The following is a 16546-nucleotide window of genomic DNA, read 5'->3' on the forward strand; positions in this document are numbered from 1 at the left end:
ATTAATGTGATAATCCATCCATCCATTTTCTACCGCTTGTCTCTTTTGGGGTCACGGAGGGTGCTGGAGCCTATCTCAGCTGCATTCAGGCGGAAGGCGGTGTATACCTTGGACAAGTCGCCAACACAGATAGACAACATTCACACTCACATTCACACACTAGGACCAATTTAGTGTTGCCAATCAACCAGGTGCAAATGCAAACTCCATAAAGTGATAATATTTGTGATTAATCCCATGAGTTAACTTGTTAATTTTGACATCCCTAATTCTATTTGTTTGACGGATGGACATTCAGACAGAAAGGAGAGGCTAACAGCTCACCTGGTGATACTCCGACAGGATGCTGTGCATATCTGCTACATCCTCACTGGAGATTTGCTTGACAATCAATGTGCGGTCATAGGAGTTAAGGAGCAGACCCTCTCCACGGTCATCAACGCTCCTTATAGGAGGGCTGCGAGTCAATGACACCTGAGATGTTTGGAATAAAGACAACTAGTCAGTCCTTTAAATTCAAACATAAGATTAATTTAACAAGAAAATGTCTTTGAGTTGGTCTACATTTGAACAGTAAAGCTGATGGTGAGTCACTAACAAGGATGCCGATTTCTTACTTACACATTTTTATAGTTTGCAACCATAATGAATGTAGGGTTTTCCCAGTAAAAGCACTTCAAATTATTTTCATAGTAAGAGAAGTCTGTGGCTGACGTGTGTTCCAATAAAGTTCTCAGCATGCCAGTTGCAGTGCTGTACATTTATTTTAACTAAAAAAAAATCACCAAAGTTCTTATTTTCTTCTATTGTGGCCAACAGTCCTGCTTACAATAGTCCACATTCAATGTCACACAAAAGGTAACAAATGCAACAACGCAATCTACTTGTATACAAAATACACGATACATGACTTACATGGTCAGAAAAACTGTGACACTCAATCAAATGTGCCAAACAAGCCACATTTATCCAGACCTGGTCCCCACTGCAGCAATCAGCCCACCCACTCTTAAAAGGACAGTACCCATTGGAAAACAAATACATGTTGTTAGCTAAGCATCTAAACTAAACAAATAAAATACTGAATAAATGGTAGGTATAATACTTCTCTGATTACACTAAAAATTATTATAATTATTCAAAACAAGTTTCCCAGATTAAATTTAGTAATAATAATGGCTCCAACGAACAATACATAAACAATTCCAATTCAAATTGGTCAACTAAATCTATTCCTTTTAATATGAGCCCAAATACATACCTTCGAAAATATATAACTGAATACCCATCACTCCCTATAGTGACAATTAGGTTTGACATTGTCTATAACTATGAAATAAAATAAACAACATTTTCATATGAGAATGTCCAGAAAATGATGTGATTTGCTACCAATTATAAAGGGTTATTTCTCAACTATATTTGGCAGAGTTGTAACTTTTGAAAAGACTTCCAACGGACTTGCCAAATTTTACATTAAATCAGACAATGATAATGATGTTGTTTGCCTACCTGGTAGTCCAGATCTTCAATACCGAATCTCTCCCTCAGATTTCTGAAGACTTGAGGACAGTATTCCTTAAATTTAAAATGTCCAGGAAGATTTTCTCTACACCAAGAGAGAAAAAAGTTAACAATTGACCATCCATTCTTCTATTTTCTACTGCTTATCTTGTTCGGGGTCGTGGGTATAGCTGGAACCTATCCCATGCTGACTTCAGTTTTTAAGACAGACTGCAAGACAGACTATACCAGTCAATCACAGCCTCATTGGGCACATATTGCTGGAATGTTACTGAAGCCTCGTCCGGCTCACGTCCCGCCCAATGAATATGCGTGGTGGTCAATCTAGCTGTTTTCAATGGGTATTAAGTGCCTATTAGTCTTTCTCTAAGAAAAAATGCCCAATGCTTGTGTTGTTTTCGACTGTACGAATCATTTAAATCACAAAAAGGATAAACGTTTCTTTAGAGTTCCTCAAGAGGTAATTTAAAAGGGAAGAAGAGTGCAAGATTTAAAAAAACGAGAAAAGCAGCACACACTCCAGTCCAAGGGAGCAGAGTCGAAGAATGCATGAATTTTCAGTGATCACGTTGTTAAAGGTTTGTTTATATGCTTTTAACGTTTATTATTTCCCATTTAAGCATTATCTTGATATTATTTGTATTTCTTGTTTTGAAAAGCACCAACTCGGCAAATCTAAATAAAAGAAAATGTGAGCAAAACCTAAGAGTTAGGCTTTTACCAAAGGCAGCAATCACAAATGAATCTTTTAGCACAGACACAATGTTGACATCTATAACTTGTCTACAAAGACGGGGGGGAACACGCTACTCGTAAATGGCGCGTGCACAGCAACAAACATCAGTAGACGCGAAGTTAAATCATGAAATGCAACCATATCCGAGCAAAAACTGCATATATATCCGGGAGAGTCTTGATACCAATTTCTTTGACCCAGCCACACACAAGGAAGTTGTAGACTTTTATACTTTTCCAAGTTTCCATCTGTTTTGTCGTGTAGAACGGCGTCTGGAGCACAATAGCTTGATATGTCTGAGAATGTGACCGACGTATAATCCATGATAACACTCAACAAATCTTTTTTTGACCAAGTATAGGGATCTATTCCATTGCATAGTTAGATTTTTTGCTCATATCTGCTTTTTGCAGGAAGACTTAAGCCTATTTTGTACTCAAATAGTTTGTGCGCTGCTTGCTGTACAACAGTCATCTTAGCTTTGTTGACCACCACCGGTATTGACTTCTAGGAAGAAATCACATGCCGGAATACCAGCTATTTATAAACATTTAACCCACACTTCCTGCACAGACATCAGGCAAGTCAACACCATACCATCAGTTATAGTTTCAACAATTGTAATTTAATTTATTTTAATTGTCGACAACTCAACACTTACTTGTTAAAGAGGTGATTATTAACTTTAATCTTAGTGTTGGCCTTAAAGTCATCAGGGAGTAACATGACAGGAACTGGCACCTGGTTGAGGTCGTTAATCTGTAGAAAGATAGGACATCTCAGTTATTAGATAAACCAAACGCGTCAGTTACCTTTCAATAAAATTGAGCAGGTTTGGCGTATTTAACAACAAAACACTGACATATATTGTAATAGCATTTTTTTAGATCAAAACAGCGTAATATCTCATGTTATTATGACTGTCATGTGATTTGTTGACTAACAATGCTAAAAAACTATTGTCACCAACACTCTTCTGTCAAAACAAACAATATTTTTCCATATTTAACAAATTGTGTTGAAGTTTGGGGAAATGTTTATAAAACAAACATAGACCCAAAAATTCAACTCCAAAAAAAGGGTAATTAGTATAATACACAAAGCATGCTACGATGAACCTACCAATCCATTATTCATAAGTTCTAATGTGTTAAAATGATCAGATATTGTGTTTTTAAAAACAACGGAAATTATGTTCCGAGTATAGAACAACAGCCTTCCAGCTTGTATTCTTAGGTTATTTAAATTAAGGAGAAAACTATAATTTACGGGGGATATTGATTTTTGAAATATGTATAGTAAGAACGAATATAAAATACAAATTTCAGTTTTAGGAGTTAAATGGTGGAACAAGCTCAGTGATGAGTTGAAGACATGTAGTTATTTGTTAAGGTTTAAGAAAGCCTTGAAAGTTGAAATAATGGAAAATGATATAATATAGAAACTTACTTTCATCCAATAGATTTTCTGAACGTTGATGTTCCAGGCAATCTAATTTTCAGTGAATCTATAGAATAGGCAAATATACGCCTTGGCTTCAGCCTTTTCCTTTTTTCGGTCATTCTTTCTTTTGTGTGTGTGTGTATGTAAATGATTGGTAGTATGTATAACCTGTGCTGTTAAATTGTTCACACAAAATGGTTGATTATATGACCGAAATAAACTAATTTAATTTCAAAACAAACAATAACACAATTTTACAGCATTTTTAAACAGCATGTTGCACATTTAAGACCAAAAATCGTGTATCTCTTCAAAACTTTGCGGCGACACCCTGACCTACTTTAGGATAACCTGCTAGCGGTGTAGCTAATTATGCTAACTGGTGTGGCAGGGCAAAATACATTCGTACACAACGTTAGCACGTTAGCTTCCGCCGACTCACCGAGTGATTAACGCCCCACATAAAGACACTTTGGACAGGGTCGCTGGCTCGAAGCACTTTGAGCTTCTGCTGAACGAAGTGCTTCTTTTTCGTCTTAGTCTTAGGCGCTAGGACGACCATAGGACTGGAGGTGGCCGCCGCGTTACCGACCGAAGCCATGACCACCAACAGGCGGGCTTTCTCTCCGTCAGAGTCGTGAGAGCTGCTTCCACTTCTTCTTGAATGGAGGCTAGCTGTTGCTCAGCCAGCCGGGTCTAATCTTCCCAATACTACCAAAAGTTACCTTTTGAGCTCGGAATGTGTTACAATAACAGAGCCGTTTTGAAGCGCTATATGGATGGCCCATTCGTCAACTTGAACCGTGCTTGACAAGACCGTGGAAATAATAATGGTTGACACGGCCTATCACCGCCCCCTCCAGACCAGCGATGTTATTATCAACCACGTGGTGACTTTTTGACTGAGAGGAGCAGCGACCAAAGAAAACCTTCCAAGTCGGTCAGTGAATCAAATGTGGGCGGGTACAATCACTCAAATACTGTACATCAGTAGTATGTAAAAAAAATAAATAAAAAAATCATTGCAACTCCACTCAGTTACATAACTCCAGTCAAATATTTTCCACAGTGCTGATCAAATGTATAAACGCCAAGTTTGAAACAAAAGAAAGGCGTTTTTGTTGTTGAAGCAACGCGGAAGTGAATGGTGCACTTTGCGGAAGTGTTACGTGGTGGACCAGTGATCCCCAACCACCGGGTCCGTGGACAGATTGGTACCGGTGTTGTACCGAAATCTGTTACCCATCGGAATTTGTAACTCCAGGGGGCGATGTTCCCATGGCGTTTGTTTGATGGTTAAACGGCAAGCCCAAAGAGGAGGAGAAGAAGAACGCTTGCGTAAATGGCGTAAACTATCCTTATTGCTGAAACGTCAGTTGTCAGAATTTCAGCATTAATAAATTACACATATTCTGGAAATCAATGACTTGCATTCATTATAGTATGAGTCCATTGTATCAGCTGTTGATTCTCTCTCACACACATATATTTTCCGGATTAAAAGCTATTATGGAATGAAACGTCAGTTGTCAGAATTTCAGCATTAATAAATTACACATATTCTGGAAATCAATGACTTACTTTCATTATAGTATGAGTCCATTGTTATTAATGCTGAAATTCTGACAACTGACGTTTCAGCATTAAGGATAGTTTACGCCATTTACGCAAGCGTTCTTCTTCTCCTCCTCTTTGGGCTTGCCTTTTAACCATCAAACAAACGTCATGGGAACATCGCCCCCTGGAGTTACAAATTCCGATGGGTAACAGATTTCGGTACATCCGATGGGTAACAGATTTCGATACAACACCGGGCCGCACAAGAAATAAAAAAATAAAAAAATATTTTTTTTATTTTATTTATTTATTTATTTATTAATTAAATCAACATAAAAACACAATATATATATTATATATCAATATAGATCAATACAGTCTACAGGGATACACTCCGTAACGTAAGCACACATGATTGTATTTCTTTATGACAAAAATAAAAAATAAAAATAAAAATACCATAACCCCCCGGCCCCCGGTCCGTGGGACAAATTTTCAAGCGTTGACCGGTCCGCAGCTACAAAAAGGTTGGGACCCTAGACGACTTCTGTAGACTGAAATTCATTAAAAAAATGAAAAGGAATTTTACCTTTGCAACCTCATTGGCTAAGTTTTATATTCATAAATGTAAGTTTCTCAATACCCGACCTGTTGTTTTGTGCCTTTATAAAATAATTAGAACTCTACTTTTAAACACTCTTTACCTAACAACCAAAAAGCTGTGAACACTATGATGATGTGTTCCAAATGTGGATTGTTTACGTAACTTGTGTGAGCCTATGGCTTTACATTTTGTTACATATATATATTTTGCATTCTATTTTAGTTACTTTATTGAGTTTACAACCCCCTGGTGATGTTTTGTACGGTTGTTGTACTGTTTCTGTACTTGTTTTGATTATTATTATTTTTTTATTACATGTAAATGTTGCATATTATAAATAAAGGTTTATTTTTTAAAAATGACACTACAGGATCTTACGGGAATCGGTGCCCGGTACTACTGGCTTGTTTCGGTCAGTCAGTGCCAAAAAAGTACCGGATCCGCTGCCCATCCCAATTGACAATTAAAGCATGATCGTAATGTAAGACATTTTTAGTTTGTAAATGTAATTAAACCGGATGTATGGCGTAAAGCTTTTATTTGGAAGCCGGAAACGTGTGTGATTGGTTTGAGAAAGAGTCTTGACATGTTTTGAAGTTGGATCGACTGTTTGCAATTTAAAAAAAGCCTCCTTCAGAAAAAAAGACTGATATTCATTAAAATGTAAGTATAAATTAAAATTTTAACTGGGAAGCATGGAAGTTAGATTCAATAATGTTACTTTTTGTTTTCAACGTGTTATCAACACTTAGTTTTTCTTCTTCTTATATCTATGGGAATACTTGCAGTAAGACAAGGAGCCACTAGATGCCTCTTAGGTTCTTTGAGTACATTTGTCTTAACAGTAAACGTAATCAATTGGTTGAGGCCTTGCCTACTGCCCGAACAACTGACTGTCGTGGAGTTTTCTGATCACCCCAGACATGAATTTTGTCTGTAACTTGACAGGTTTAAAAAATAGTTGTTTTCTTTATTTCTCTTAAGCTGCTCTGACCAACTAAGTCTTATGGTGCCTCCCAGTGGAGGTCTGCCGCACTCTTGAAAAAAAAAAAAAAACCCTGCCATTTTGCATACATAGGACATTTGATTCTTTGATGGTGATTATCATTCTCATCATAATCATTCTGCATGTCCTCATTAGGGTCGTGGGTAAACTAGAGCTTATCCTAGCATACTTGGGGCAAGCCGGCTCATACTGAACTGGCCACCTGTCAATGACAAGTTAGATGCAAACAACCATTAAAACTCACATTCACAACTTTAGACAATTTACAGCCTCCAATTAACCTAACATGCATGTTTTTGGGATGTGGCAGGAAGGCGGGGTATCCAGAAAAAAATACGCAAGTATGGAGAGAACATGCAAACTCCACACAGTGATGCTTCAACAATGATTCAAACCTGCATCGTACTGTGATGTAGATGTTGGCTACAAACTATAACTCGACTGCACACTTTCTTCACCCCAGATGTCCTTTCTCATCGTAGGAGCTAAAGATCTGTTCATTTTACCTTTGACATAACATATGATAGCTTAGCAGGTTTGAAAATGATGTTTTTTCTTCATTTTTCTCAAGCTGTTTTGATAGGGTAAATGTGAAGTGAATTATATTTATATAGCACTTTTCTCTAGTGACTCAAAGCGCTTTACATAGTGAAACCCATTACCTAAGTTATAATTAAACCAGTGTGGGTGGCACTGGGAGCAGGTGGGTAAAGTATATTGCCCAAGGACACAATGGAAGTGATTAGGATGATGGAAGCGGGAATCGGACGTGGAATTCTCGAGTTGCTAGCACGGCCGCTCTACCAACTGAGCTACACCGCCCCAAATGAGCAACAATGTTTTTATTTTTAGATGACGAGACATGGAAACAGTGAATTATGATCTTTCAAGATTCAAGATTCAAGATTCAAGATGCTTTATTATTGTCCATTCTTTAACATGTACAAGACACATAAGAACTGAAATTACATTTTCGGCACAGTCCCACTAAGAGCAGACATACGTTACAGGGAGACAAGACGGGACCGCCAACGGATCAGCCACTTACGGCGCTCCTTAAAAAAGGTGGGAAAAAGGTGATATTGGGAAAGGGGGGAAGAGTAAAAAATATCAGTCTAAGGCTGGACCCTCGGGAGGGGGTCCAGACTGAGTCCAAGGGAAAAAACTCATTTAGCATAGCACACATAAACATGTTACATATAATCACAACAACTCGCAACAGAGGGGGGGATTTAAGGCCCTGGAGGCCGGCCTGCTGCTATAAAGCGCTACTCAGCCGTCCATAACCCCGAAGAGGAATTAAGCGGTGGTGAGGGGCGTTGGGTGGGGGTGGGGAGTGTGTTTGTATGTATGCCCATTGTCTTTGGGTGAAGTGTAATGTTCATAAGCCCAGAGTCGTTCTGCATGCAATGCAAGCAAAGTTTGATTCCCAGGTGTCGTTGAGGAGGGATGGAGGTCAAAAGCATCCATCTTTGAAATTCTTCAGGGGATGATTACAGAACAGCCTGTTCTTTTCTCAAGGCCATTCGGGGGAGTCAAATCGTAGATAAGGATTTTTGTTTTTTCTCGAGCAGGCATTACAATGGCTTGCCCGTTCTATACGTCCATGCTGGCCCTCATGTCCAATCCTTCCTTTACAGCAAGCTTCTCCATGATGTGATCCATCTTGCAATTTAGTTCAGAAATCGCTCCAGACTGTGATCCCGCAGCCCTGCCCAATCCGTCAATTGCGACGAACAGCCTTTGGGCTCCTTGAGTGGCTGCTATCGTCTTACAAATTTTACGATACACCAGAGCAATGCCAAGCCCAATCAGCATGTGCCCCGCGATCATGGTTCCAAATAGGTAGATGTCTTCCACGTCCTCGATGGAAAGGACTGAGAGGCACATGATTCTCCATTTGTCCCAGGAATCTCTCACGTACCCCGCAGCAATGGTTCCATCAGGGCAGCCAGGCTCCCCAGAACCTCTTTTCCTCATCGAAAAGATTTTGTCAATAGAGTCGAGAGTCCAGCTAATCAATTCCATTCCATTTGTACTGTAAGTATGAGAAAAGTCCAATTGAATCATGACACTGATGTTCATGTGTGTATTTCATACTATGGCTGCTGTTTATGCTCAGGTGAGGAGGGGAATTGCCAAGAATACCAGAGGCATCCAGCATATAGAAAGAGATTCTGTGGTGGAGCAATTCTGATCATGCTTCCTCCATTATCTGCAGGGCCTTCATTCCATAATGCTTGGACAAATGGGATATTCCCTGCGGTTACCTTGGAAACAGGTATGTTTCAAGGCCCTGTGGAGAAGCAGGAGCAAATAATCCTTCATGTGTGGTGTATTTGCTCAAAAGCACAATGAGGTTAATGTGCTGTAATGTGTAATTTCTATTGCATTGCCAAATATAGGCTGTGAAATAAATGAAGAGGCAAGAACTCGCTTTGTGTTTGTACTTGTAGTAATATGTTTTTATTAATTCTGGTCCATATTTATCATCATTATGTTTGATGTCCTTTTTGCGCAGACAATCCATCACGGTTAACACATTTGCACAACAAGATTTGTCAGAAATGGATCAACTCTAATCACACATAGCACACAATTTAATGACTTTGGCAAGACCTGGGAAAGAACACATTTAAAACATTTTTTCTAATCAATTGAAATCAGAAATTTAATGGGAAAACACAATAGTATAATGGACATTCTCAGTTCTAAAATGAAAAAAAACACAGCATAAATAGGAAGGAAATAAAAACATGAGCTATAACCAAACTATGTACAATAGCTGAATTGAGCTCTGATGAGTTTTGCCATAAAAATGCTCTAAAAGCACTGCACTTCCCCCAACATGAAACAAAATAATCCCAGTCTTTAAATAAGAAATAGCTGGCAATATAAAAATACATGGCATTATACTGTAGTTCATTAAATAAACCAATAATTCATATATAAAATATATTGACGTGTATAAAAATATGCCTTACATTTTTTTTTAAAGGATAACAGCCGTACGCTTTTTGTTTGCCACTTCAGAACACACAGTCAACCACAAAATTCCAACATATGTACAATCAACTGATAAGCAGTCACCACACCAATTTGACAAATAAACGAACAGAAGCATCCTGTATCATTTTCATTTGACTAATTTTTTCAGACATGACACACAAATATATAAGATAGTGTAAGCTTAAAGCAGTACTTGATGGAAAACTGACCCCAAAATAAATTATTCTAAGAGACATTGATATCAGTGTATCTTTGGAGAGAGGGAGAGAGGATGATGAGGCTGACACACATTGGTGTCACATCACCTGCGTAACAGTATTTCAGCCCACTGAGATCAGAACAAACACAGGCAGTGTCAGCTATCCTATATTCAAATGGAAAAGAGAAATCTAACTAGAAAGCCAGAACAAGAGGCAGGGAATAGGGAGATATTTTGCAGTAATACGACTCGGATCACTGAGGAAGTTCATGGACCATTAACATGAGCATGCAGTGTGTCTAGAAGGCTGACACAGAGAATATTGCTGTATCAGTTAGACATTCAGGTGGTTGATATCATCCCTGGACTGTGAGTGTGTATGTTTCCTTCAAAAGAGGACATGGACTGATGTGTGTTTTCCATTGGAAGTGGTTTTCCCTGCTGCCTCCTGTCCAGGCAGTTTCTAGCCCATGCTAAAGCTCCCATCTCCCTGTGCTCCTTCTTCTCCTCCTCCTCCTCCTCCTCTTCCTCCAGGCATTTGAAAATAGCAGAAACTCATCTCTCACTCCCCGTCGCACGGTAAAACACCGTCTTCGCTGGCACGTGAGGGCACTGGAGTGCCAAGCTCATCCACACACCAGCAGTGGCCACGCTGCATGCCTTTGGAAGAGCGGCACTGTGCAAAAGATAAGACGACAGGGAACGTGTCAAGGAGGGCGGATATTGAGTGGAGGAGAGAGAGACAGAAAATGGGATGTCATCATAGCGCATTAGTGGTCGTCTGAGCCCACAGAAGCTCAGAGAGAAAAGTGTCAGTGAATTCACAGATGACAAATCCCTGAATCCACAGAAGGCTGTAGCTCTCACAGACTGTGACACCAAGATGCTGCAGCAAAGAGACACATGTTCATCCTAACAAAGTTCCAACGTTTACCTGCTTTTTTCTGTAGAACCCACGGGTGTCACAGTTGGGTATGTAGATGTCGCGGTCAGACTGGATGATTGTCAATTCCAAACCTCTCAGGACACTGTTGAGCATTTTGCGGCAGGGTGCCTGAAAACAGCAAGGCAGACTTCAAACATAATTTTAGGCAAATCTAGAGCTATAGCTGCTTTATGCCCTCAGGTGATGGTGCTGGCATCACTTTAGTCACATGTTAATAGAAATCACACAAGCACAGCCATGTATGTTTAGATGTCACATATTGTGTAACATTATATAACCACTTTATTATACAATGCTTTCCTTTTTCAGGTCACGGAAGGGTTTGAGGGATCTTGCAACACTTTGTGACATCGGACTAAGTAATCAATCACCCATAATCGTGCAAAAACTGCACAGTCAACACACCAAAATTAGAAATATTTTGTGTCGGCTTGAAAGTTTCCTGATTCTCACCATGCTTAATTACTTCTGCCGCATAGCAGCACACACATCATGCACCATATTGTCGTGTGTTTGTTCATGCCACTGCAACACCCAAAATAGCAAAGGAGGTTAATAATCCCTTATAAACCAACTCATCCATCATCAATTTAGCAAAGCAGCCTTGTCAGGAATCTTTCAAGTGACGATTAGTCACCTTTACTTATCTCAGATTACAATAGAATGATAGAACTTACTTTTTCAATGTCACCGCTGTGGGAAGGATGAGGACCTGCAGAGGGATTGATACACCAACATATCATATGATGATATGAAATGACCTAATTTATTAACATCAAACCGTAGGATGAATGTGTGCCTGCACCTGCGTAACATCTAACCTTACTGGTCTGTCTTTGCATCTGTCTACACAAAACCATTTTATAGTCTCCCAGATATCTATTAACAAGTGGGTGGTCAATGGTGGTGAGAAACATCATTTCCATCAATGCATTTTTTTTTAGATGGCAGTGTCTCTGTTTAAACAGTAGATGGAGACCACTGCAATAAAAGGCTGTCTGATAAGGATGTAGGTGACTGTTTTACATTCATGATGAACATAGTGCAGGTCATGCAAATGCAGGACAATTTATTATTTCTACATTATAGCAAACCCCTCAGTAGAAGCAACTAACTAACATTTCTACCAAATTGGAGTTCTTTCTAATGCCATATTATATTTGTATCTGACAGCACTGCAGAGAAGCACTGGGTATTAGATGTGCACATTCCGCTGCAAGAAATGCATGCAGGTTTAAATGTCATGTACTAATTGGCATGTTCTCTTGTCACTGAGCTCCGCAGCATAACATGAAATCAAAAGCAACTAAGCCTTCCTGTAGAGTTTACTTGTATGTGTGTATATATGCACAGGTGTGTATAAATAATTAAATCAATCTATATTGACAGTATCTTACCTGTGGGGTGGGGCCTCTCAGTGGGACTTGTCCTGCTGTGCTTGGCACAAATGCCCCTACCCTGCAACAGAGCTTGAAGGGGGCTATGCTCCCTTGGCGGGGGAACACAGCGGAGCCCCTTGGCACAGCTTAGGGTGTACACGCCACAGGGCTCTCCCTGGGCCAACATCGTCGTGCTGCCTGCCATGTTGTGCTCCCTGGGGGGTCTTCCAGCACCAAGTGGATCCCTGCAGCTGGGACAAACCTTGAAGGGGCCCAAACGACTGGCCCCTGTCCACGATCCACAGTGAACAATCAGCAATAAAACAACGATAGTTAAGTTACAAAGCAAAGGCATGTCTCCAAATTCTCCACACTCACACACTGACAGGTAAATGTGGCTGATGCTATTTCTGTTATCTCTCTCTCTCCTCTTTCCTCACTCTCCCTCCCGCTTCTATACAGTAGCTCTCCTTGGTGCTTTGCCAGATGAGTCCCCTGCAGTGCCAGAGGAGACAAACGGAGATCGAGAAAGACACAGCACAGCACCAGCTTTTAAAGATGTGAAAGGCGGTGATAGAGAGTGAGTGAGAGAGGGAGAGCAAGCACAGCTATGACACCTTCAGGGGCTGGGACTCAGGAAGAGAGCGAGAGAGAAAGAGAGAGAGGGAGAGAGAAGGAGGTGGGAAGGAGGGACAGAGGAAGTGGGGGTGGATTCTGTCCCTTTCAGAAATGATCAAAATACAGGCACATACACCATTCATCTCATTCTCCATGCATACTTAGTATGCATGTATTAGTTTTATTCCTCTATTAATGTCAGGCACCTTTCAAGAAGAATATTTGTCATGGTAACAAATGCAAATGCACCTCCATCATTATTGCCACGGCAATGCCTTGTGTAATTAAACTGCACAGATGTCAGTGGAAGACATTTCCTGTGTAATCCGCCAGCTGAGCTCCACACTAGCTCTTTGTTAAATTACTAAAGCCAAATTATTCTAATTGTCTCACGGAAGACATATTGGCATACCAAAAGTCACTGTGGATGCTTCCATTTTAAATGGACTTCATGCACAATACCATTTGAACTAAAGAACAAAAAGCAATCATCTCAGTGTCCACTTGTAGAAGAAAGCTCCTTGCCTAAAAATAACAAAAGCAATTGCCCCGCTTTTGTTATAAGAGAAAAACTATACTGACACCTTCACCTTTCTCCTTGACACACCATGCTGCTCTTAACATCATAATGCTGATGCCATTTTGCTTAGCGATGATGTCACAATACGATATTTGTGGTCAAACGGGTAACTTACTGGCTTGTATTGAAATAGCCCTGTTAAATAAATGCATTCTTACTTTCACTATTTTACTCAATAGAAAGACGAAAAATAGGCAAATAAATAGTGGTGTCTTCATACTTAGGCATTGTACAAGTTTGTTGTATATTATGCACCGTGTGAATATAGGAATACAAAGTAAATTACCTATGTATGATCATATGGGAAGTGAGTTGTAAAATTGTCCCCCAAAATGACATTGTCCCACTTGATACAGGACATTAACCTGACAACATTGATTTGTCATGGTATGTGTAATTTACCTTAGAATAAATAAATGCTCAAGCAGGTACTAATGATGTCCCTGCATAAAGTTTCCTCCATTGTGTTTGAGAGTTACAGTGGACACACAGGCATGGCAGAGCAGAGCAGATATCCCCACTGGTCTGTTGGAATTCTGTGCAACGCAAGGCCAAAAATTACAGCGCTATATCTGCAGCTTGCTGGCTTTATTAATCTTGGCAAAGTCAGCTAAAATCACCTGCTGCCACAAGTTCGCATCAGCTTGCAAACTTCAGCATTCGTTCACATATCTGGCATATTTGGAGAACATTCCAATACATGCGCCAGACCAAGTGGGGCTCTTATTTTCCACATTTCCCAGGATTGTTCTCTTTTGTACTCCCTCCCCTCAGCTCAGAGGCTCTGTCCACATGGCAACCGGCGTCAACACACCGCTGCTCAGGCCCACTGGCTGTTAGCATTGTCCTACACTGACCGCCTGGTGAATAATGTGCACATTTCTCAAAAGCTAAACTCGAAACATTGTTTATTCCAACCAGCAGGGGTGCAACTTACCGTGATACTCCATAGCCCGGCTCAGAAATGTACTCCTGAAGGTGCTCATTCTTCACTTGATTCATCAGGGGGAGACACAGCGCTTTTCTACATGTGACGTCACTAAAGAGCGCCGAACTCAAGTTTCCAAAGTTTAATGTGGAGTCATGGCTAGCTGATGGACAAAAGTGAGTTTTCCCTTTCATATTTACTCACGTTGAATGAAAGAGATCGGTATTAATTTACTTAGATTACTCCCAACCACACGAATACTGTCATACACTTCGCCATTCTGAAGACTTCGACGACGAACATCTAATTGAAGCAGTAGCCTCGCCATTAGCAGCTAATGCTAACGCTGGTTCATTGACTACTTTCATGACGTGCCTTCATGTCTAAAATACACACTAATGTGTACATCAACTCAAATAATAACTGTATTTATTTCCCCAGGACGTCAACCGGTTAAATTGGGATTCTCCGTTTGCAAGCTGAGCGTCTCAGCCTGTCAGTTGGAAGCTAGCAAAGCTCAATTTGTAAACATTGGCACGCCCACTTTCATCATCCCTCACTAAGCTTTTGACATAGCAAGTGTGCTTTTAACTGTTAAACAAAACAAAACACCATTCCATAACTAATTTCAATAAATAAATAAACAATCCAGTACGTAAATAATGTGAACGAATGTGGCGACTTGTCCAGGGTGTTCCCCGCCTTCCGCCCGATTGTAGCTGAGATAGGCTCCAGCGACCCCGAAGGGAATACGCGTTAGAAAATGGATGGATGGATGGATAGGCTGTACGTTTATGGCTTGAAGGTATATTCCACCATCATGCTATGTAGTATGTATTTTTTCCAGCTGATTCTGATTGTGGACATCGTAATTAACTTGAAATGAACCAGGAATGTGTTGTAGACATGTTGAACAAAGCCTCGTGGAAGATAACTTCAAATTAAAAGGTTGCTTTTCCCCTTCCACAGATGGAGGATATTAATCTAGGACACAGATGCCTCCCAAATCTGAGGCGTCGAATCAGAGACATTGGGGACGGGCACCCAGCACAGGAACGCTACATGCGGTTGCTGAAGGATGGAGACACACTCAGGTGTGCATATTGACTGACCAGTTCATATGGGAGGGGACTAGATCATGCACACAGAAAAACAGATGTTTGAATAAAGGTTGAGGTATCGGGACATTATGAGTTATTTAGAAATATAGACATTTGACAGTAATTGCAATTTTCAGGTTGCGATAGTTATTTTTGCAACCAGTAAATAAAATACTCTTGAGCTGTGCAACACTACCAACTATTTGCACAGCAATATGTAATTTTGCAGATTGCAAATGTTTACTACTGCCGTTAATTGTCCTTCATTGAACATTAACAAAGTGAAAAAGTGAATGAAAGTGCCATCAAAATGCCAGTAATTAAGGCTATAGTCATAAATATGAGAATTAGACTATTTTCATATTAAATGCTTGTTTACCTGCAGTTAAAAAGCAATGTAATACATTGTAAAGTTAACTTTCATCGTTGAATAAAGGCTGCATTTTGCTGATTTGTTGCTTCACGAATGGGATATGTTGTTGCAAAACTGTTAGATAATATTATTTTATCTAGCTGTGTTTCATATATAATATATGTTATATATATGGCGACTTGTCCAGGGTGTACCCTGCCTTCTGTCCGAATGCAGCTGAGATAGGCTCCAGCGACTCCCCGTGACCCCAAAAGGGTGGATGGATGGATGGATGGATATATGTATGTATGTATATATGTATGTATGTATGTATATATATATATATATATATATATATATATATATATATATATATATATATGTGTATGTATATAAATATATACATATGTGTATGTATATGTATATATACATATGTGTATGTATATGTATATATACATGTATATATATATATATATATATATATATTATATATATATATATATATGTATATGTGTATGTATGTATATATATATGTATATGTGTATGTATGTATGTATGTATGTAT

General features: G+C 39.6%; 3 protein-coding genes across 7 annotated transcripts in view; 1 reads left to right on the forward strand and 2 right to left on the reverse strand.

Annotated features, from left to right (window-relative positions):
- Window positions 1-4681, reverse strand: part of pip4k2ca (phosphatidylinositol-5-phosphate 4-kinase, type II, gamma a) — a 36323-nt gene extending 31642 nt beyond the window's left edge. The window contains exons 1-4 of the mRNA XM_061982541.1: window positions 4146-4681; window positions 2922-3019; window positions 1513-1609; window positions 325-474 (exon numbers count right to left, since the gene is read on the reverse strand). Coding sequence (XP_061838525.1) covers window positions 325-474; window positions 1513-1609; window positions 2922-3019; window positions 4146-4304 — 504 coding nt within the window. The 5' untranslated portion in view covers window positions 4305-4681. The remainder of the gene's footprint in view (window positions 1-324; window positions 475-1512; window positions 1610-2921; window positions 3020-4145) is intronic.
- A 4771-nt stretch (window positions 4682-9452) lies between these two features.
- Window positions 9453-15009, reverse strand: igfbp6b (insulin-like growth factor binding protein 6b). 3 transcript variants are annotated; one of them, XM_061982688.1, is made up of 5 exons: window positions 14539-15009; window positions 12422-12691; window positions 11702-11736; window positions 11013-11132; window positions 9453-10754 (listed from the first exon to the last, which is right to left on the reverse strand). In XM_061982688.1, the coding sequence occupies exons 1-5, from the start codon at window positions 14585-14587 to the stop codon at window positions 10641-10643; spliced, it is 588 nt and encodes a 195-aa protein (XP_061838672.1). In that variant the 5' UTR covers window positions 14588-15009; the 3' UTR covers window positions 9453-10640. The 3 variants fall into 3 exon arrangements, with proteins under 3 accessions (XP_061838672.1, XP_061838663.1, XP_061838653.1); XM_061982679.1 differs by having other exon boundaries at window positions 12422-12898; window positions 14539-15007; XM_061982669.1 differs by lacking the exon at window positions 14539-15009 and having other exon boundaries at window positions 12422-13266.
- The window catches only part of spryd3 (SPRY domain containing 3), a 117202-nt gene continuing 115102 nt past the window's right edge, over window positions 14447-16546 (forward strand). For 2 of the 3 annotated variants that reach the window (XM_061982636.1, XM_061982655.1), the window contains exons 1-2: window positions 15248-15334; window positions 15499-15623. In XM_061982636.1, coding sequence (XP_061838620.1) covers window positions 15293-15334; window positions 15499-15623 — 167 coding nt within the window. In that variant the 5' untranslated portion in view covers window positions 15248-15292. Of the gene's footprint in view, window positions 14706-15247; window positions 15335-15498; window positions 15624-16546 lie in introns of those variants that run through there. The other variant, XM_061982646.2, reaches the window with a different exon arrangement.

This window comes from Nerophis lumbriciformis, linkage group LG01, assembly GCF_033978685.3.
Source record: "Nerophis lumbriciformis linkage group LG01, RoL_Nlum_v2.1, whole genome shotgun sequence".
Classification (NCBI taxonomy): Eukaryota; Metazoa; Chordata; class Actinopteri; order Syngnathiformes; family Syngnathidae; genus Nerophis; species Nerophis lumbriciformis.

What these genes read in the sequence shown, in the direction of transcription:
- igfbp6b (XM_061982679.1), bottom strand. Translation starts at nt 12,758, where the DNA reads ATGCCTTTGCTTTGTAACTTAACTATCGTTGTTTTATTGCTGATTGTT. An exon ending in TGAGAGGCCCCACCCCACAG is followed by an intron (nt 11,737 to 12,421) that starts GTAAGATACTGT and finishes ATCCCTCTGCAG; the next exon opens with GTCCTCATCCTTCCCACAGC. An exon ending in ACAGCGGTGACATTGAAAAA is followed by an intron (nt 11,133 to 11,701) that starts GTAAGTTCTATC and finishes TGCTGTTTTCAG; the next exon opens with GCACCCTGCCGCAAAATGCT.